The sequence below is a fragment of the Symphalangus syndactylus genome, chromosome 7, assembly GCF_028878055.3.
Source record: "Symphalangus syndactylus isolate Jambi chromosome 7, NHGRI_mSymSyn1-v2.1_pri, whole genome shotgun sequence".
In the NCBI taxonomy this organism is placed as follows: Eukaryota; Metazoa; Chordata; class Mammalia; order Primates; family Hylobatidae; genus Symphalangus; species Symphalangus syndactylus.
Genome location: NC_072429.2, coordinates 138,621,296 through 138,643,409, shown reverse-complemented (window position 1 = coordinate 138,643,409; position 22,114 = coordinate 138,621,296). Strand labels below are relative to the sequence as shown.

Genomic DNA, 22,114 nt, shown 5'->3' with positions numbered 1-22,114 from the left:
CCTTGGGGGCACTCTCTCGGTCATGGCTTGGGCCATCTCTGCCATATGCACAGCCTTGTGTTCCCTGGCTCTTCTGCATCTACTTCTTCTGCCTTCCTGTGAGACCTCTCACAAGGAGTGATGACTGGTGATTGAACCAAACCTTGTTCTTTCATTCTCATCAAACATCCATTGTGCACCTACTGTGTGGCAGGCCCTTTGTGGCCAGGTTGGGTCAGATGTGGCCCCTGCCTTCAAGGAGCTGACAGTCTGTTGGGGGAGAGTGGCAGTCCCCCACATGAGTCATTGTGGTAGAAGTATTCTGCCAGAAGTATATGCAGGGACACAGGGGTCTAGTCCAGCCCGCAGGGGCAGGGAAACTTCTGGAGGAGACACCGCCAGAGCTGAATCCTAAAAGATGAAGGGGAGGGGTTGGGTGAGAGAGGTCATGGAGGCCAGCTATCAGGATGGGAATGCCAGGCTGAGCTTAGACTTGACCCACAGGCTCCCAGACAGTTTTCACCATGGATGTGCAAGAGTCAGCCTGCTAAGAAGGTGGCCCTGGTGGCAGGTGGAGAAGAGAAGGGGAGGTTCAGTTGCAGGCAGCAGGGCCAGTGAGGTGGCTGAAGGACCAGAACTGGTGCAGGGCTTGTCTATGCAGAGCCAGAAGCAGAACCAAGACCTCCTGCCTCCCAGTAAAGGTATCTGGGCTGGCCAGCAATTCCCCAAAGCACAGTCCTCAGGACCTGATGCTGCAGCTTAATGAGTTTGGGAAACACTGCTCACAGCACTCCCATCTAGGGGTCACCAAGTCTGCTAGCAGAACAAAGGCTCTGAGAAGTCTTGCACTTGCCCCCGTTTAACCCAATGTTTCTCAAACTGTGTAACCACAGAACACACTTGTTCACATCCTGAAGAGGAGGCTGGGAACCCCTGGATGAGCATGGCTGCCTGCCTTGGGAGTGCTTTTCTCCGGAATCTGACACTGCTGGAGATCTAGTTATCAACTGTGCCATCAACTGCGCAAATGTCACTGACATTGAGAAATCAGCTAAGAGCAGAGTGAGGAATATCTATCTACTTCTGGCAGGTAGGCCACTGAGGAAGGGGAGACTCATCACAGACTCTCTCTGTGATTTGGGGCCACTGGACTCCTTGGTGCCTCACCTTCCTTGAAAGGAAATAGGTCAGTGTTAAGTCCACGAATGGCCTTATGTGTACCCCTGCGTTCAAGATTCTCTGGCTATAATAGATCCCATCCAAAGACAGTGCTGAGATCAATGAGAGATGTCTGCCCTGGGCAGAGGTGGAGGGAAGGGCAGGCTGTACGCCAGGATCAGTGAGCCCATCCATGGCCCCACTCCCCTCTCTAGCCTTCCCCATCTGTAAAATGGGTATGATGAGCGTGCACTCCTGCCTATTTTCAAAGATGTGGGCATTAATGTGACAAAGCGTTGAACATACCCAAGGAATCAGGATGTTGTGGAGCAGCAGACAGTCCACCCTGGCCCAGACACGCTGCGGTGATGTGGAAGAAGTACTGGCCTGGGAACTTGGTCCTCCCTTACTCACTGTGGGTCCAGGATAAACTGCTGGGCCTCTCTGGGTAAGAACAGGGGCTGCAGGCACACCCGCTGTGTGTAAAGAACGAAGCAAACAAGTAGGCAGCAAGCAGATGGAGTTATAAAACCATGATGTTCTTTATTAGCTAATAAGGTACATCTGTTTTTACAGAAACTGAGGTCCAAGGGAGGCCCATGTTGGGGCTGCTGGAGGGCACAGACAGGCTGTGAACACAGCGCACGGGCACCAGCAGCACCGGACAGGCTTGGGACCAACTGACTGTGGCTTAAGCCCACAAGAGAATGCACTTGCTCACCCCAGTTGGGTGGCTCGCGTGTGCGCTACGTGCCTGCGTTGGGGTTCTCAAAGAGTCAGGAAGGACCTGCCTCCCTCCTCAGGTCACCTATCTGCTGACAGCCCTACCCAGAGGAGGGCTGTGATTGGTTGAGGTGGGCCTTCACACGTCCAAATCCAGCCAATCACCGTGGCCCTGTGGAATTCTGGACTCTGATTGGCCACACCTCAGTTCCACATGCTTCTCCAGGTGGGGCTAGAGTTGGGACACCCAGACCCACGGGGGCTGTGAGGGAGGCAGGCACCCAGAGGCACTGCCCCCAGCCGGACTCTCTGGGCTGTTGTGTGGCACACACCATCCGGGATGGATGCTGGGGATGTAGGGAGGATGCTTGATTGAGCCCAGGCTTTGCTCCCAGGAGCTCCCATTCCACCCGCAGGTCCAGCGCCTTGGAAAGTGGCACATGTGGGGTGTGGACGGGCGGATGAGGAACCCTCTGCTTCCACGGCTCAGACACTGCCTGGGAGGTCCTGAGTCCACGGGTCTATTCCCACGGGTGGAAGAGAGGAAGAACCAGGGCCTGGGGGCTGGTAGGTGGCCACTCAAGGCACTCTAAGCTTGGGGCCAGAAAGCAGCGGGGGTCCTCGAAGGAGGGCTAGACAGAAGCCACGGAGAGGCTTCCAGGGCTGGCTCCACATCGGAATCACTGTGGGATCCTGGGCACGTGATCCTGTCTTGCTGGAAGTTTTCCTATCTGTAAAACAAGGGGTTTGGAGTAATTCATCTCAGAGGTCCTTCCAGTACGCACACAGTGGTTGCGCTTTCCTGAAAGGCTGTATGCAAATGGAGTTCCGTAAACCAAATAGAAGTGGCTCTGCAGAGCGCGGCGTCTGCCGGCGCGCCCCTCCCCCGCCCGCGCTGCCGCGGGGACAGCCTGGACTTCCCCGCAGCGAGGCTGGCTGCGCGGCCGCCCCGTGGGTCGGAGTCCAGTGCCCCCTGGTGGCGCCGAGGCGGGCAGGCGGCTTCCGGACCGTGCGGAGGCCCGACGGCTGTGACTCAGGGGTGGCGCCGCTGCCAGGGCGGCGGGAGGCCTGACTGGGGTTCCGTCGTGGGCTGAGCCACGGCGCAATTAATTACCAGCTGCTGGGAATCCTTGTCGCCCGCTCGCGGTGACTCACCCGGCAGCCAGGCTCACTTGCCGAGCGCGGGGGCCTTGGTTTCCAAAATGAATCTGGGGAGAGTGTCTGCTCGGGGTGGGGCTCCCCGCTCCCTCGCCCCAGGGGCCCCGCAGACCCAGCGAGCACCTGACGGCTCAGACGTAGCCCACAGCGCGGGCTCCCCTTCCCTGTGGCACCCGCAAGCCCTGAAAGTGGGTGCAGAGCGTCCCAGCTGGGAGGCCTCGGTGAAGCACTGGGGTCCCAGACCCGCTGGGCCCAGGGTCCCTGAGGCCAGGAAGCCCGAGCACCGCTCCAGGGGGCGACCCACAGAAGGGACTGGTCTCCTGGAGCCCGCGAGCTGCCCGAGGGTTAGGTCTGATTCCCCAGCCACCCCTTGGCCAGCTGCTAGCCTGCCGCCAGGCGACTCTTTCCCATCTTCATCCCTTCCTTGGCTGGGGTCAGGAGAGGAAGAGGAGCCCAGGGGTCTCTGAGGCTTGGGTCTGTTCTTTTGGACCTCCAGGGCTCCAGGCGGGATTCAGGAAGCCAATGGTCAAGAAAAAGCCCCTCGATAGCCTAAAGGGAGAGGGCGGGGAGGGGGAGGAGGCAAAGGAGGCCGAAATGGGAAGGAGATAAAGCCTGGAGAGGGCTCATCTGAAAGCAGCGAATAGGTGCGCCCCAGCCCGAGCCTCGTGTTCCTACCCCAGGTGGTCCCGAGGGGGCTACCGCGTGGCTCAGGGCTGCACCCACGGCGCACCTTGCGCCCAGCTGTGGGGAACCAAAGAGTGATTATATATATATATTTTTTTTTTCTTCAGTAAAGCAACAGAGAGGTTACTGGGTCGGGGGATTGTGATGTCTTTCCTCGCTGTCCTGACTCCAAAAGTGGCGGCCCACTCTGTCCTTAGCAATATCCAGGGAAACGACTCAGGTCTGCAGGTGCTGGCCCAAGCGGGCTGTGCGGCTGGGAGGCGAGGGGGCCGAGGCAGCCCTCGGGGCCCCACCACTCCACGAGGCCATGTCCCTGGCCAATGACACGCTTCCGCGCCGGGTGGCTAGGTGGGGGGTGGGGGGTGGGGAACACTTCGTGAACCGCTGCCGCCGCGCTCCTGTGTGCCCATGGCCTCCTCCCCTTCTGCTCTCCACTCTCTGCCCAATCTGCCTGAAGCTGTCAGCCTGCCATCTCGGGCTGAATCCCGTTTTCCTCCCCCAACCCTGAGTCCCTCAAACTCTCCACCCGCCAGGGCTGCTTGCGCTCTTGGGGAGCGGGGCTAGAAGGACCCAAGAAGCCTCGTTTATCCTCCCATCCCCCGCCAAAACCCGCTGGCGGCTCCGCCCCCGCCCCCTCCCTGGCGGTTCAGGCCGCCCCTCCCGGGCTCCCTCCGCGTGCGCCCTGCGCCGCGCTGGGTCTGCAGCGGGAGTTGCCACAGCAGCCTCGCCAGCTGGCTGGGGACCAGGCGGGAGGTGGCGCGCCCTGGAGGCTGCGGGAGGGAGGGAGGGAGGGAGGCCCGGCCTCGGCGTAGCCCGGCCCCCGCTCCCCGAGGCCCTCCCGCCGGAGCGGGGCTGCCAGGCGCACAAACACACACACACACACACACACACACACACACACACGCACGCACATACACACGCGCACACACACATTCGGGCTCCCAACGGCGCGCACGCACGTAGCGCCCGGGGCAGACCAGCGCGGCGGCCGCCTCCCGGGACGCCCGGACGCCGGAGGGCCCCGACCCCCGCGCGGCTCATGCGCCCGCGTCCGCCCCGCTACTCCGCGAGGCCCGCGGGACCCCTCCCGCCGCCACCGCCGCGCCCGCCGCCCCCGGAGGAGCGGGCTGGCCGACCGCCACCGCGCCGTCCCCCGGCCGCCCCCGAAGCCGCTCCATCGCGGTCCCTGCCGTCCTGGGGCCGCGCCCCGCTCCCGCGCCTTGGGGGTTGAGCCGAGCAAACTTCGCGCACCGGCCGACGCCCGGCGGGGACCCCGCTGCGCACCCGCGCGCCCGGGTGGGCGCTGGGCGCGCGGACCTTTGGGGAGCGGGCTGCCCCTCCCGCTGCACCTGCTCGGCCCCCTCTCCGCTTGCAGGGGACTCCAGAGACACCGCCACTTCGCAAACTTTTCCTCCCCACCACCGAGAGGGGGCGAGGAGAGGTAAAAGGGGAAGCAGGTCCGGCGGGGCGCGCGGACCTGCAGGCTCCTTGCTGGGCGCCGCCACCCGCGAGCTGGACCCACAGGGGTACCGGGCCCCGCGGCCGCCCTCCGGCCGCTTTCTGGCTCCGGTTCCAGTCCCTGCTTTTCCCGCGGGAGCGGGGGGCGGGGTGCGGAGGGCAGCGAGGCCCGCGCGGTACCCAGCGGGGCCGCCCTGCATGGCCCTGCGCAGTGGGGCGGGCTGCTTCGGCCGGGTCTGGCGCAGGGTGTCGGGGTTCCCGGACGCCTGGCCCCGGCGCTCGAGCAGCCTCCTGTGCCTGTCCGCCTTTTCGGCTGAGCCCGGGCCAGCGCCGCCCCTGCCCCGCCAGCCGCCTCGCGGTGGCGGTGGCTGTGGCGGCCCCAGCGGAGGGGGCCCCCCCCAGCCTCCCCGCCCCCCGCCTCCCCGCTGCTGCTGCTGCTGCTGCCGCCGCCGCTTACAACTTGGAGGCGGCGGCGGCGGCGGCGGAGGAGGAGGCGGCGGCGGCCGCCGGGCGCTGCAGTGGGACGCGCGCTGCTGTGAGCCTGCGGGACATGCCCCCCGCGCCGGCTCCTTGCTGGCGGCCATGAAGAGGCAGAACGTGCGGACTCTGTCCCTTATCGTCTGCACCTTCACCTACCTGCTGGTGGGCGCCGCCGTGTTCGACGCCCTCGAGTCGGACCACGAGATGCGCGAGGAGGAGAAACTCAAAGCCGAGGAGATCCGGATCAAGGGGAAGTACAACATCAGCAGCGAGGACTACCGGCAGCTGGAGCTGGTGATCCTGCAGTCGGAACCGCACCGCGCCGGCGTCCAGTGGAAATTCGCCGGCTCCTTCTACTTTGCCATCACGGTCATCACCACCATAGGTAAGGGCTGGGCGCGCCGCCGGGCTCCCGCGCCTCGGGAGGAGTCCGGGGAGGCGGCTGAGCGCGCGGCGCCGGGCTGGGTGCAGGGCGTTGAGGGTTAAACGCAGCCTCCCTTGGGGGCTTTCCCGCAGCGCCCCCTCCTCTCTAGGGAGCACCCACCTCCGCGGCGCCTCTGAGCCTCACCCTTCGGGGACCCCACCCGGAGCTCTCCACCGCGCTGGTGTCTGGGCCGGGCGTGCGAGCCCCGAGCGAGTGTGCCTGAGCCGGGAGGGCGGAGGCGCCACTTTTGCGAAGAGAGTGGAGCGCTAAGAATAATCCCATAGCAGACACCCACCCACCCACCGCCCCGGCGCGGGCTGGGCTGCGCGGGGCTCTGAGCCTTACACTTACTACCTCTCTGGGAGTTGGAGAGGGCTGGCCTGGCACCCATGGCTCCTAGAGGGACTCAGGTGGCAGGGGAGTGCGCCTGGGGCATGAGAGACACTGACCCTCCGTAGCCCCTGGGCCCCCCTCCAGGCTTCTCTGAGCTCAGATTTCATCTCTCTTCCCCCCCGCCCGGCTCCTTTTTTCCCCTGAGTTCCAGTTCTGGAGCTTGGACTTCCCAGGCCCCTGGGAGGAGAGAGTTTGCTCTCTGGTGCTTGCAGTGGGGGTGGCAGCCCCTCAATTGCTCTCAGTAGAGGTGGAGAGTGGGGGCAGGGCAGAACCTGCCCACTTCCTAGGCTGTGACAGTGGGAAAGGCCAGTCTAGCCATTGCCCAGAAACCAGGGAACTTGAGCCCCAGTCACGAGAGGGGGTCCAGCTGGTAAACTGCAGGGATGCCTGCCAGCCCCACTGCCGAGGGCGCTGTTCACAGAGCAGGGGTCTCTGGTCGGTCCCGAGGGCAGTGTCTCCTCTAAGGCTGGGGGCTGGGAGGACTCCCAGACATTATACTTGGAGACCTGTGGGAGCTGGGGTAGGTCCCTTCATCCGGGTGGACTCGGTGGATACCCTGCATGGCAGGAGGCAGGGTGGTGTCTCTGTGGTTTGCTTGCCCCAGTGAGGCAGGCTGCCTCTCTAGGGCCATCTCCTTGGACCTGCCAAGGCCAGTGTGTTAGTGGGGGTGGTCTGTTTCCTGCACCCCTCAGGGCTTCACACCCCTGTGCCCTGGGCAGGGACCTTCTCCTTCCCCCCTCCCTTCTTCCCAGCTCCTCCTGTCTCGCTTCTCTGGACCTCCTCCTCTAATTTCCCTCTTGATATTTTTCTTTGTCTGGAAATCTCTGCATACTGAAAAAACAGAATTTCTCAGTGCCATATGCAACAGGAAGCGCCGGCACAGGACGGCCTGTCTTTCCTTCTTGGTTGAAAATACTTTTTAGAGAGTCATCTTGTTTTAAATGTTTAATTCATTGGTGCAGGTTTTTCTGTTTGTGAAGGAAATTGTCCTTCTGTTATCTACATAATCAGCTTGGCTCTTGCTTGCCCCACGCCCTTTGCCCAGCACCCCAAACACAGATGACTCCTTCCCTTCCCACACTGTGTTTCCAGCTTCTGAGAGGGCCAGTCATTGCCATTATCTCTGGCTTTAAACTGTGGCAGTGGCACGCAGATGCACAGGGCAGTGATTCTGGGAGACAGGGGCCTGTTTGCTGGAGAGTAAGAAATATGCCTCTGAAACTGGCCACCCCTGGGGAGAGGAGAAAGCCCCAAGGCCCTTAAACATGCCTTTAGGGTTGAAGATGGAAGACAGGTGAAATTGGCTAGCATGCTGGCTTCCAGTAGTAAAACAGGCACATAAAATGCTTGGCTGATCCCGAGAGTTGAGCTGCAACATCGAGGGGAGGATTGGTGTTAAAAGCAAATCCTGAAATGTGCCAGTTTTCCTTAAGGAATACATCGTTGAGATTGATGAAGTTCTTACTGAGGTGTGTTTCCATGATTGATTCTGATTGGTAGCTCTGGGTGTATGCCTGTAACGGTTAGAACTCCAAAGAGAGGCGGTCAAGGGAAGTGTAGCTAAATGGAGGGTGTCGGCTTCGCCTCAGGGGCTGTGGGACTTGTATGAATAAGGGACCAGAGGCCATCTGAGGAATTCGCTGATTTTTCTCGCTTCCTTCTTTGGGCTTTCCACTGATTTTCTGGAAAGAAAGGTTGGGGAACAAATGTGTGTGTGTGTGTGTGTGTGTATGTGTGTGTGTGTATGTGAATAAAAGACAGCTCTAACACTAACACAGCTGTCCCGTTGTGGAAAGACGTTCGACTTGGAACCCACAGACTTGGCTTGGAATCTGAATTTGGCCATAGTGTAAAGACCATAGAGAGGTCATTTCCCAACTCCTGGCCTCAGTTTCCCCACCTGCAGAAGAGATATCTCACAGTAACTACCTGACAGGCTGACTTTTAAGGTCCAGGTGAGATCCCATGGGCTACAGCTGCCAGGCACAGTGTGGCCGGCACTTAGTAGGAACGGAATCCACGCTTTTGGACCAAGCCTGATAGAGCCTCCGCTCTCTGCCCTAAGAAGCTGTTTAGCAGAAGAGTTCAAATTTACAGGAAACAAAGCACCTTTCCAGTTAATTCTGTTTGTTTGTTTTTCTTTTTTTAATATAAATGCAAATTAAGATGTTCCTAGGCCTTGAACAAAACCCGGCCCCAAGCCTTGCCCTCCAAGGATTTGTCTCCTATTGGGCAGTGATATTATTGAGTCAGGTTAATCTTCATGGGCGTTTTGATTTTTAATCTAACCTTGAGCTATTTCTTCAGCGTGCTTTAACTTTTTGCCCAAGTGTCCAAGGCTGGGACAGGAGCCGCTGGTGCTGGGCGGCCACGAATGAAGGCTTCTTCTCAGATGCAGCTATTAGCTTGCTCTGTGAAATGGATTTGTAAAACGTATGTAATTACCACTTTGTGTTGAATCTGTGGCCGAGCCTTCCTGAAAGGCTTTGGAGGGATTTTACCCTGAGTCTCGTCCCAGCTCTCTGGGGGTCCCGGGGCATTGTGACCATTGTCATAACCAGGGAAGAACGGGAGTCCAGCTGGGCCCCGCAAAGGGCAAATTCAGTTACATCATTTATCAGGCTCTGTTTCCATTCCGCCCCATTTGCTTCCTTTGATGTCTGTGCCACTTGTAGCTATTTCTGCGGAGATTATGTTTAGTTCTAAACTTGTGAAGTGCTGGACATTTGCATGGGAGACCCTCGTATGTACCCTGTAGTTTCCTTTTGATTAGGGGTTCAGTCTGAGCTGCCCCCCACCCCTGCCCCACCACCTGTTGGTGGAAGTGGTGGAAGTCAGGAGTGCTGGGCCAGGGTCTGGACAGGGGTGGAGGAGTTTTATTTGGATTTGGCCTGCTTGGGGCCAAATGGTGTGTAAGGGACCCCTGGAACACACGTGTGACCTTCCTACAGTAGCCGCTTTAGCCTCTCCCCACGATCTAACAGAGTTAGAGTCTCCATGACGCTTCTTTCTCCAATCTAACATCTGTGACCTGAGTTGTTATCACCTTCAGGATCATTAAAAAGGAAGAAACCACGCTTAGAAATCAGATCTCATCTGCAGAATGTAGAGGACAATTTAAAATCGGGCTTGGGTAGGGAAGGAGAGGTGGGTTTTTCCTTTTCCTGCTACACTTTGCAGGAGCGGGAGCCGTACATCATGCATCGGGGGCAGTATTTCCCCAGAACCTTGGGGGCCCAGCTGAAGCTAGCAGTGGTTGCTGTGGGGATTGAGCTGACCGGCTAGGGGCAGGGTACATTCTGAGAAACAGCTTTGGGGCTCCTGGAGGTGCCTTGCTCCCAGGCCTGTACCTGCTGGAAAACAGTGCCTTGGGATAGCTTCCTGTTTTCATTCATAAACGGCACCTTAAACAGACTTTTTGTGAAACAGCATTTTCCATTTTTTTCTTGGCACTCTTGGTGCAGTTTTTGGTACATGGTTCACACTCTGGACGAGCACCTGGCCCTGCCTGGTCTGTGCTGCTCCAAGGCTCTGAGGCTCTGGGGCTCTGGGGACAGTCTAGATGACAAGATAAGGCCTGGCCTTGAGTGAGGAGGAGGGAGCTGGAAAACCCAAACAGTTGGTTGCAGTCCAGGGTGCAGTCCAGGGGCAGCTAAGCCCAGTGGCTGCCTGAACCCCTTCCCTGCCACCCTGCTTAGCACATGCAGGGGGCATCCTCCTCGGTTGACTCTTTTAACCTGTCTTACAGGTGCTTGTCCTCCAAGAAGTCTTCCCAGCCTTTCCTCTCACTGCCTGCCTCAGTCCCTGCCTTTTTCGTTAATAAATACTGTTTTCTGCTCCAGGCCCTACCTGTGTGTGTTTTCCCGTGCACCTGCAGGGTCAGAACAATTCTTGGGCCAGAGTGGGCCTCTTGGAAGGGCTGCAGAATACAGCACCAAGCAGATGCCACAGGCTGGTGCCAGGGGAGCACGGAGCCTCCACACGCATGCACTCACCTCCCCCACTTTACAGATGAGGAAACTGAGGCAGATGAGGCCACACACACCAAGGCAGAGGGCCTTGAACTCTGTGATACAGTTGGAATCTCCTTACTGAAGGCTTCAACTGTGGTGTTTTCCCTGGGGCCAGGGCTGGGCTCGTGGACTAGTCCATGGCGTTTTTCCTTCTCCCTTTACCTCCACCCTTCGGTAAAACTGCCCAGCAGACCCAGATGAAGAGCCTGCCAGTGTGCCATGGGGTGGGCCCAGAGGAGTGGGGCCTCCTTGGTAATGTCCAGTAGGGTAGCTGGCCATGCTGGGGAGCCAGGAGATGCCTGTGGGCAGCTCCTTTTCCCCACACCCTTCTCAGACCTGGCTCGCTTTGTCCTGGGCCCTCTAGGAAGCACTGCCTCTTTGTAGATGTCATGGACACAGCAAAGAAATGGGGCAGAAGTGGGGTTTCTTCTGATTCTGGGGCACATCAAAGAGACACCTCGGTATGCGGAGACACCCAGCATGGTGTTGTGAGGAGGGGTGGGAATCAGGTGAGACCCAGGAGTTGGAGATACCCATTGCCTTCACCTACTCTTTCCTGGGTCACTTTCATCAGTGGAGTCTAATGAGGTCAGAGCAGTAGGTGAAACAGGCCTCAGTATACACCTCTTCCTCCATGCAGCGGTTATTCACACCTCCATCTCTCCGTTCACAATGTACTCACTTAGTCCTCCGTGCACCTGCTTATTCACACATCCATCCACCCACCCACCCAGCTATCCACCATGCATCCGCCGTCCATCAGTCCACCTATCTACACATCCATCCATCTATCTATCCCCATCCATCCTCCTATCCACCCACTTATCCATCCATCCATCCACCCATCCACTCACCCATTCACCATTCATCCACCCACCATCCATCCATCCATCTACCCATCCACCACTCATCTACCCATCCATCCATCCACCATTCACCCATCTACCCACCTACCCACTCACCCATCCATACACCCATCTACCCACTCATCCACCCATCCACCATCCATCTGTCCACCCACCCATCTACCCATACATTCATTCACCATTCATCTACTATTTATCCATCTACCTACCCACCCATCCACCATCCATCTGTTCACCCACCCGTCCTCCCATCCATCAATCCATTCATTCACCGTGCATCCCTCCACCCATCTACCTATCCACCATCCATCCATCCACCCATCCACCCATTCAGCCACCTACCCACCCACCCATCCATCCATCTACTCGTCCACCCACCCACTCCTTCATCCATCTATCCATTCACCTACTCATCCATCCAACCACCCATCCATGCATCCACCATCTATCCATCCACCCACTCACTCATCCATCTATTCATCCACCCATCCATCCATCTACCCATCTACGTACCCACCCACCCACTCATCCATCTATCCATCCACCCATCTCCCCACCAACCCACTTACCCATTTATATCCATTTACCCACTCATCCATCCATCTATCCATCCACCCACTCATCCATCCATCCATTTATCCACACATCCATCCTTCCGTGTACTCCCTCCCTTCTTCCCTCCCTCCTTCCCTCCCTCCTCTGTGTACTCAGTGGGTCCTCAACTCACTTGCTTATTGGATGGATTTCTGCCTCTGTCTTTCCATGTGCTGGGTGGGAGCCCTGTGCTGGTGGGAGGCACACAGTGGTGAGCAGGCACAGTACCCTGATTAGAGCCTCAGTATTAATGCCTTGATGGCCTCCATGAAGGATCTCCAAGATGTTCTAGCCCCATCTCCTTCCTGCAAATGGTGAGCCAATCCCAATCACTTCTGATTTTTAAGCATTTTTATTTAAGTATAGCGTTCTTATAGAAAAGTGTACATTTCATAAATGTATTGCTCAGTGAATTCTCATAAAGAAATCATGTCCGTGTAACCAGCACTCTGAACAAGAGACAAAACATTACCAGCACCCCAGAACCCCCTACACTAGTCATCTCTTGAATGCCTGCAGTGGTAAAGAGCTCATTGTGTAACACATAATGAAGTGGTAGTGGATGTGTTTAGATGAATGTTGAGATTATCTCTTGTGGGGTTCTGATCTGGTGAGGAGTGGTGTGTGCATGTGGGTTGGGGTGGCTTCTCTTCAAGGGGCTGCTTGTCTCTATAGTGGTCACCTGAGGAGGAACCAGCAGATGTACATTTAGAAACTGGAACGTGGGGGGCTTAGACCTGGAAGATGAGAGGGATTTCCGCTCACAGATGCAAAGTTGAGCCTGGAGTGGGGACGGCATGCTACAGTGGCCCAGGGAGCTGGCCCCAGAGGGTTGGCCCCTCTGACTCAGACTGCGGCAAGCAGCTCTGGGCTGTGTGTACACCACCCTCCCAGAGGATGAGGGAAACGTGGAGAAAGAGATGCAATGCTTGTTCTCAGCAGAGCCCCAGGAACTAGGAGGCAACCAGCCCAGGTAGGCTGGGCTGGTAAAGGAAAGGCAGTGGGCATTCTTGAGAGAGTCCCACGGGCAGAGGAATTCTGGGGCCTGAGAATTGGAGGAGGGTCCTTCCCACCTCCAGGTGGAGCACCCTGCGATGGCCAGCCTGAAGGAGGCTGCAGCCTGAGGTCCCTTTCCTCAAGGGATTTTTGTCTCGAGGGTCTCTTTTCCTGCCCGTCCCCACCTGGGGACCTCCACCTGTAGAGAGCTGTCCCTTTTTAGGTCAGGGCACTCGCAGTGTAGCTTATGATCCTCCAAAGGGAGGGCTGAGTGGAGCTTGGCCTCCCTCCTGTTCTGTAACAGCCTGTAGGGATTTGGGGATAGCCCTGGGCTCCTGAGTTTCTTCCAATAAAGCCCTTTGTAGCCAGTTCCTCTCCTCTGAGCAATTTTAGCCTGTATGTGCTTTCCCAGTCCAGTCTGAGCATTCAGGGAGAGCTGACCATCACCTCCCCTTGTCTACACTATATACTTCTGTTGATGTCCTCAGTTGGTACACTAGCTTTTCTGGGTAGCCCCTTCGTGCATTAACTTGTTTTGAGCACATGTACTTCCATTTTGTGCTCCTAAGCAAAAGTGTCCCTGTCTTGCATTGGTATGGTCCAGAATACAAACCCTGGCATTGATACTTGAGCACAAACCAAGAAAGGAAGGGGTGGTTGATGGAAAAATTCATGGCAGGGAAGATGTGAAAATTCAGGCGCATCTGGGAGTGTGTTGGTCTGGCTTGTCGGGACACTGTGGGCAGATATCAGCTGCTGGGCCTGAAAGTCCCTCCAGCTCACAGTTTGCTGGCCTCAGCCCAACCATGCCCTTGCCTGGGGTATTGGGGTCAACCAGCCCTGAGTGATGGAAGAGGCTGGCCGGGGAGCGGCTGCTCGAAGGTGGTGCTAGGTGAGTGGGGTGGACCTGCCCTGAGCCATCCTCATCCTTATCACAACTTGAGCCCTGGGAGGGACCAGTAGGTGGCAATGGGGTGGAGGGAGGGGGCCAGAGTAGAGGAGAGTGGGCTGAAGTTTGGGGTGGCAGGTGATGGGTGGAATGTTGTGACAAGAGGGATGCTGGAACAGGCATCTGGAGAGTGGGGGGCAGGTCCCTACCCTACCCCTGGCCAGCCATCCAATGAATAGGCCATGATGCCACCTGTCGCCTGGGCAGGATTTCAGGGGCTCCTCTGTGGCCTCTCTTATGAAGGCACACAGCTGGGAAGCAGGCAGGCCTTGGATGCCAGTGCCCTGCAGGGTGGCTCACATCTGGCTCATGCCCCATCCCGGAGGCCCAATCCCAGGCACACCCCTTAAGCCTGGGCTCCATCATCTATGAAACGGGGACTTAGAGCTCAGAATTTGTGTCCTTGTAAGGATGGGAGGAAATGTGTGTGAAAGATTTCCTCGCCTCCTCCACCCAGGAGGCAGCTGGTGAGTGGCAGCTTTGTTATGATGGTGGTCATTTGGGCATGCTCATTAGGGGACAGTCATCTGGGTCTGGTTGTGGTCTATCTACTCTTGGCAAATTCACTTTCAGCTTCCCCTTGCCACTTCCCCACCATCCTCTTTCTGCTGCTGCCCAACCCCTGATCCTTATCTCATGGCCCCAGTCTTAGCAAGGGGGCACCTGAGGCCCCCCTGACTGAGAAATGCTCCTCAGAGATGGAAAAGCTCCTACCATCCAGTGGATGGGGGCTGAGATGGTGTCAAGCCAGGGGCTTTGGGGGCCACAGGCTGCATTCAAGGTGTCTCTGTGTTGGATTGGTATGGACTGGAATACAAGCCCTGACTCATTCAAGGAGTAAGATTTCCCCAACTCAGTTCTCTTGGGATACTATGGCTTCCTGGGACACCACCTTCCACTTCACCACTGCAGTGACTTTTAAAAGCCCATGGCTGCCATCTTCCCCCTGCCCCAGACCCCAGCGGCTCCCCATCCCCTACAGAGTCAGACCCAGGTCCCCAGCTTGCAGCCCTTTTCATCCTCCAGCCCCGCCCAGGCCCTGTTCCCACACCTTCTGCCCTGAGTCCGGCTCTGCCTTCCTCTTTTCCCCAATTGTCCTTTATTTCTTGAGCAAAGGACTTGTTTCTTTGCTTCCCAGCCCACTGTGCTTCAGTCTTCTGAGTAGACATCAGTATTCCCTAGGGGCTGCTGGTTTCAGGCTCCCCTGCACCTGGCCGGGCCCATAGCAGGTGCTCAGGGAAGGCTGGCTGGACACTGGCTGGTACTCCTGGCTCCCCGGGAGCAGGGACAGCTGAGAGCTGAGCAGTTTGGGGTGACATCTTTCTGCTTGGTTGTGCCTTGGGACCACTAGGTAGGTGCAGGACAGGCTGCAGCCTTTTGAGCTCAAGCTGTTGCTTTTAATGGAAGACGACAGGTTAGGGATCCATCCTGCTGAGTGGGGAGCCTCTCACTCCCGAGGCTTAGATGTGTGATCTTGGTCCCCAAGGCCACCTGCCGGCGCCAGGCCTCTGTGAGTCTTCAGGGCCTCTGGCAGGAAGAGATGCCTACTTGTGAAATGGACTTTGGCTGTCACTGGCCCTGTCAGACATGTGAGGTGCAGCCCACTCAGGAAGGTGAGAGGCCTTTACCTGCGGCTGACAGGCATACAGCGCACATGTGGTGTTTGTCAGAGGTGTGGAAGGCGGGCATACATCTGGGATGAGCTTGTCAGGTGGGACTGGGGTGAAAACTCAGGTGAGGTTGGGGTGAATCTCTCAGGTGGGCCTGAGGTGAGCCTCTCAGGTGGGCAGGGTGAGCTGGTATTGAGAACTGTGGGGTGGGCACTTGGTTTCCACATTTGAAGCAGAAGCTCTAGGCAGCACTTTGTGTCAGGGCAGCTTGGGTGCATGGTCCCGTGTGGTCTGGAAACAGGCAGTGCCAGGCCACTCATGGGTGCCAGGGCATGGGCATTCAGTTGGACGTGGGTGGGAGCTGATTGCTGCTGATGCCGGGTGGACCTAGGCTGAGCTTATCTGGGCCGCAGGGAAGGGCCCAGCCCAGGGATGCCACGGGGTGTGGGAGAATGTTCCCCAGTGAGTCTGGTCATGACGAGAGGCTGTCCCTGTGCAGTTTCCCAGAGATAACTTCTTTGACAGCGTGCAAGTGCTGAGGAGCTCTGGCATTTGGGGAAATTGGTCTGGTGTCTGTTTGGGACAATGTTCAGGCCATAGGTATCCAAACACTAGTGAGGGGGAAGCCAGTGTGTGCTGATTCCCCAAATAGCTCTCATACTATGGGAAAGGGAAAGTTGGCAAGCAACAGCAGAGTGTTTCGTGAAAGGGAAGAAATTCCCCACGACTCTGCTGAGACCCCATGATCACATCCAAGAATGGCTTCAGCATTCCATGTTCACCTTCTTGTCATTGCCCAAATGTGCTTGCTGACTTTGTCATTTCATCAGAGTGGATTATTTAGGGATTGTGTTCAGGAGTGTCTAGCAGAAAAGCCAGGTAACAAGGACTTGAGCAAACAGCCGTTTTCTCTTTCTTGGTTGCGAAGCGTGGGGCAGGCAGACAGGCTGACAGGTGGCTCCACAATGCCTTGAGAGAGCAGGTTCTTTCCAGCTTTCTGCTCAGTCATCTTAGCTTGGCTTTTGTCCTCTGGCTGGTGTCTCATGGTTCCATGGTGGCTGTTCCACCTCCAGCATCCTCTCCAGCATCCCTCCCAGCAGGAAGAAGAGGAAGAACACAAGTCAAAGGCATGCCAGCTGAGCCTGCTTCTTTCTAAAGAACCTTCCGGGACGACCCACCCAACAGCTTCTACTTATAGCTCATCAGCCAGGACTATGTCTTATGACCAACTCTAGCTGCAAGGGAACCTGGAAAATGGGGCATGCTGCTTCTCAAAGCAAGCTGGGGTACAGCTGGTGAGGAGTGGGTGGAGTCAGGTATTGGGAGGTGCCCACGGGGTCTGTGGCAATACGCATAGCATTTCAGAGCCCCTTTTCTCTTTAAATTTACATCACACATTACCTTGAGTTTCCACAGACTGAAGGGAAATGATTTTAATGGCTATATATCCACTGAATGAATGGACACTTAATTATTGAACCATGCCTCTATTTATAATGATTTAATGTATTTTTTCTTTCTTTAGGCTAACTATAGATAATGCTTTGTCGGACATCTCTGTGTGTGTGGATTCTGTGAGATCCTCCTTTAAGGGTTTGCTGGCTGTAGTGGGATCAGCAGGTCAGGGGGCACAGCACTCAGTTGTGTTACTATGTTGTTCCCATCAACAGCTGTACAAGCTGGGGTGGGTCTTCTGGCTTCACTGCAACCTCAGCAGCCCTCGGCAATGTTGAAAAAGTTTTTGATGTTCTTACTATTTCAGGATGTTTTCCTAGTGGTCTTCAGGTGGCCTTGGAAGGGCAGCTGGGACAAGCTCATGGGGAATTGGAAAGCTGGTGTCCACAGTGAAATCCTTGCTCACCCCAGACACAGCCAGTCCAGGGGGATCTGCAGGGCACTTGTGGACACATGAAATGAGGAGCGGGAGGGGAAGGAAGCCTGTAGACCCATTTCAGCTCCAGGGATGGGGACAGTTTGCCTTGTCAGTCTGACCCAGCCGACTGGCTCTGGTCACTGGAGCATTGTACCACGAAGCAGTCTCAGTGGGGAGGGCGTGCCATGTGTGATTGATTAGTCATGTCTGACATGGGTATGGGTCAGGCAGTGGCAGCATGCTTGCCACATAAGCCCACCCTGGGCTGGTGGAAGACAGAATTTCAGAGGTGGATGCCTTTTCTTCAGTGTGCCAGGAGTGATGTCACTATGGATAACTGCTTGACCTGGGTGCAATCTAGTTTACAAGGCAGGTTCCCATCCACAACCATCTTTCATCCATTAACAAGACTATTAAATAGGTCCAATGGTTACCTGGTTATGCTGATGAGGCTCTGAGAGATCTGGTGACTTGCCCAAGGTCATGAAGTGGAGCTTAGGACTTGAACCCAAATCTCTCCTCAAGCTTGATGTGGTCTCCATTACACCCACAGCCTGTCCAGGGTGCAGTCCCAGACACTGTCCCTCTGCCTGGAATTAAGAGCTTGGATACAGGAAGGATCAGCCTCAGTGATTATCACCTGACAATCAAGAGAACTCAGAAGTCACGTGGTCCTACCCTCTCAGGATGGCAGCATCACTGAACCTTCCAGTGACAGGGAGTTAACTGCCTCACTCATAGGGAAAGGCAGATGTAGCATCAGTTTTAAAATAAAAGGCCAAAATGACCCTCATTGGTTTGTCTTAGTTCTCCTGACCAGAGCTCCCTAGGAAAAGTGTAACCTCAATTCTCTTACCACAACCAAAGAGCTATGGTTTATGGCATGCCCATGGGATTCTGTTTTTTTACAGTCACTATCTCAATTAATTCCATCCTCTCAACAATCCTATGAGATAGATATTTTCATGTATCCCCATTTTACAGATGAGGACCTAGAAGATCAGAGAGAGTAAGCAACTTGCCCAGGGTCATGGAACTAATAAGTGGCAGAAAGGAGTTATGCCCGGGACTTCAGAGTCTGTGCTAACTATGTTGTTACATACAGTGTCTTTTCACCTGTATCAGTTAGCTAGTGATGTGTAACAAATCATCCACAAACACAGAGGCTGAAAACAACCACCATCTATTACTGTTCACAGTCTGAGGCTCAGCTGGGCAGCTTTTACCCACTACTGGTCTGCAGGCTGATGGGGGAAGCTCTGCTTCAAGTCATTGCATGTTTTTCGCTCAATGATGGCAAAGGTGGCCAGGTGCAGTGGCTCACACCTGTAATCCCAGCACTTTGGGAGCTGAGACAGGCGGATCACGAGGTCAGGAGATCGAGACCATCCTGGCTAACATGGTGAAACCCCATCTCTATTAAAAATACAAAAAATTAGCCGGGCGTGGTGGCGGGCGCCTGTAGTCCCAGCTATTCGGGAGGCTGAGGCAGGAGAATGGCGTGAACCTGGGAGGCAGAGCTTTCAGTGAGTCGAGATCATGCCACTGCACTCCAGCCTGGGCAACAGAGCGAGACTCCGTCTCAAAAAAAAAAAAATGATGGCAAAGGCACAAGAGAGCAGCAAAAGCAAGTGACAACTCTTTTGCCAAGACACTGCCATGATGCTGTCACTTCTCCCACATACCATTGGCCAGAGCAAGTCATGTGACCAAGGCCAAAGTCAAAAGGTGGGAAATACATTCTGCCCACAATGAGCCCAAAGCAATGGTGCAGCATCTCAGCCTGCCATCTGACCATGCCTCTTGCCAAGTCCCTCCTGCCACCCACTCCTCACCATGATTTCCTTCCTGGTGTAGTGGAGAGTATAGCTTTGGTTTCCAAGTGGGTTCAAATCCTGCCCATTGCATAGCTCTCAGATGATTTGCTGTTTTTTCGTCTGTAAAATAGATAGTCCACAGTCTACCTTTGGATTCATTTCAGTTTGCTGGGGCTGCCATTACAAAGTAAGACAGGGTGACTTAAGCAGCAGAAAATATTTTTTTCTCACAGCTCTTCAGGCCTGAAGTCCGAGATCAAGTTGTCAGCAGGTTGATTTCTTCTGAAGCCTTTCTTTTTGGCTTGTGGGTGATCATCTCCCTGTGTCTTCATACGGCCATCCCTCTGTGCATGTCCGTGGTCCTAATCTCCTCTCCTTATAAGGACACCAGTTAGATTGGATTAGGGCTCACATGAGGGGCCTCATTTTACCTTATTTTTTTCCAAAAACAGTTACATCCAGAGGTCCCGGGGGTTAGGATATGAACATATGAATTTGGGGTGAGGGGACATGATTCAGCCCACAGTAACGTCCTAGGACTGCTGTGAGGATTAAGCGAGATCAGGGAGATGAAAGCACCTAGTTCAGGACCCGTCACATAGAAGTCACTCAGCTCATGTTATTTTTCTGCCATATCAAATGTATGAATCTGAGTTTATCTTACTATGGTCAAGAAGACTTTGTTGTCCAAACATGTTAATTAATCTATTGTTATGTATCAAAATCTGACCATCTGCTAGGCTGAAAGCCTAACATGGTGGAGTGGACCCAACCCAGGACCAGTCATTGATATGGTTTGGCTCTGTGTCCCCACCCAAATTTCATCTCAAATTGTAATCCCCACTTGTTGAGGGAGAGACCTGTAATCCCCACGTGTCAAGGGAGGGAAGTGATCAGATCATGTGGGCAGTCCCATGCTGTTCTTGTGATAGTGAATGAGTTCTCTCTAGAGCTGATGGTGTTAAAGTGTGGTACTTCCTCGTTCTTGCACTCACTCTTCTGCCACCTTGTGAAGAAGTTGCCTGCTTCCCTTTTCACCACGATTGTTAAGTTTTCTGAGGCCTCTCCAGCCATGTGGAACTGTGAGTAAATTTAACCTGTTTTCTTTAAATTACCCAGTCTCGGGTATTTCTTTATAGCAGTGTGAGAATGGATTAAGACAGTCATGGAGGGACCTGAGCTCAAACCCCTCATCTACCTTTTATTAGCTGGGGTACAGCAAGTAAACCATTTTTTTGCTCTCATCATTGGCTTCCTTATTTGTAGGGTGTGGGTGATCCTGTCTCCTTTAGCATGTTTTGAGTTATACGAAGTCTACTGTGCTTTTAAACTTTTTCTTAATTGGATTTAAAAACTGGTAACATGTAATACCTCTGTAATTTAAACACACACACATTAATGTTAGGTATTTGGTGTGATTATTATTATGACTATATATAATAAATGAACACTTATCTTTAAGAGATAATGATGCATGTATAAATGAAATTATTATTATGACTATATATAATAAATGAACACTTATCTTTAAGAGATAATGATGCATGTATAAATGAAATGTCTGGGATTTTCTTTAAAATAACCTGAATCACATGGGGAAGTGGATGGGGGTTTAGATAAAACAAGATTGGCCTTGAGTTGTTAATTGCTGAAGCTTGAGTATTCATATCTGGGGGTTAATTATATTTTTCTCTACCTTGGTGTGTGTGTCATATGTGTATATGAATATATGTATGAATGAATATATGAATATATATATGAATGTATATATGAATATATATATGAATGTATATATGAATATATATATGAATGTGTATATGAATATATATATGAATGTATATATGAATATATATATGAATGTGTATATGAATATATATATGTATGAAAATCTACATAGTGAAAACTTAAGAAAAACCAAACAAAACATAGCATAGAAGTAGAAGCCTCCTGTCATGGTCCAGCCCGTTAGCCCCATGTCTAAGAGGTGACAACTAGCAACAGGTTGCTGCATAGAAGAGGATGAAATATTTGGCTCTGTTGCAGGCTGTGGCATGCACATGTGTTTTCTTTGGCTCTTACATTCTTTGAAAATATTTGGAATTAGTTGTCAACATTTATTAATCTTTTAAAAGAACAAGCTCTTGGTTTTATTATAGGAGGCCATCAGTTTTATTGATTTTTTGCTTTTATTGTTATTAAACACTTACTTTGCATTCTTTAGGTTTATTTATTTTTTTCCTCCCTTCATGCACTGACAGTTACTAGGCTTTCTCTTTTTACAAATAAATTTACTAAAGGCTATATGTTTCCCTCTGTGTGCCCCTTTGGCTGCATCCCATAGGTGTCTCATTATCATTTGTTTGTAAATAATTTGCAAGTGAGTTTATTTTTTTCTTTAATCCAAGGGTTGTTTGAAGCGTGTGTTTTAAAGTTATACACAAAACACACATGCATATACACACACTTTTGTTAGCAAAATGATTAGGTAGGAGAATGAGTTTTGGAGCCAGACTGCTTGTGTATTATTCTGTCTTGGTCATTTACCAATTGTAATGTAATTACATGGACATGCATTTCAGCCTCTCTGTGCCTTGGCTTTTGCAATCTGTGAAATGAGGATGATAACAACAACAATAACAGACCCCAAGGTTGTTGAGAAGATTAAGTTAGTTCTCGCATTTTGCACATTTAAAATTGCTAGTGTGCATTTTTTCATATGTCTGTTGGCTGCATAAATGTCTTCTTTCGAGAAGTGTCTGTTCATATCCTTTGCCCACTTTTTGATGGGGTTGTTTGTTTTTTTCTTGTAAATTTGTTTAAGTTCTTTGTAGATTCTGGATATTAGCCCTTTATCAGGTGGATAGATTGCAAAAATTTTCTCCCATTCTGTAGGTTGCCTGTTCGATCTGATGATAGTTTCTTTTGCTGTGCAGAAGCTC

General features: G+C 53.7%; 2 protein-coding genes across 5 annotated transcripts in view; one reads left to right on the top strand and one right to left on the bottom strand.

Moving 5' to 3' along the window:
• Positions 1–1,655: 1,655 nt before the first annotated feature.
• LOC129486854 (basic salivary proline-rich protein 1-like) lies at positions 1,656–5,873 on the bottom strand. Of its 3 annotated transcripts, none has more exons than XR_010121959.1 (2): positions 5,797–5,873; positions 1,656–2,591 (listed from the first exon to the last, which is right to left on the bottom strand). XR_010121959.1 is itself a non-coding variant. In XM_055287352.2 (2 exons), exons 1-2 carry the CDS (start codon positions 5,742–5,744, stop codon positions 2,541–2,543), a joined length of 744 nt encoding a protein of 247 aa, XP_055143327.1. In that variant the 3' UTR covers positions 1,656–2,540. The 3 variants fall into 3 exon arrangements, 2 of the variants coding, with proteins under 2 accessions (XP_055143327.1, XP_055143328.1); XM_055287352.2 differs by lacking the exon at positions 5,797–5,873 and adding an exon at positions 5,052–5,744; XM_055287353.2 differs by lacking the exon at positions 5,797–5,873 and adding an exon at positions 5,180–5,744.
• KCNK9 (potassium two pore domain channel subfamily K member 9) overlaps positions 5,743–22,114 on the top strand; it is a 104,019-nt gene continuing 87,647 nt past the window's right edge. For both annotated transcript variants that reach the window (XR_008659122.1, XM_055287350.2), the window contains exon 1: positions 5,743–6,025. Coding sequence is in view for 1 of the 2 variants with exons in the window: in XM_055287350.2 (XP_055143325.1) it covers positions 5,743–6,025 (283 nt within the window). In the remaining variant the exon portion in view is untranslated. The remainder of the gene's footprint in view (positions 6,026–22,114) is intronic.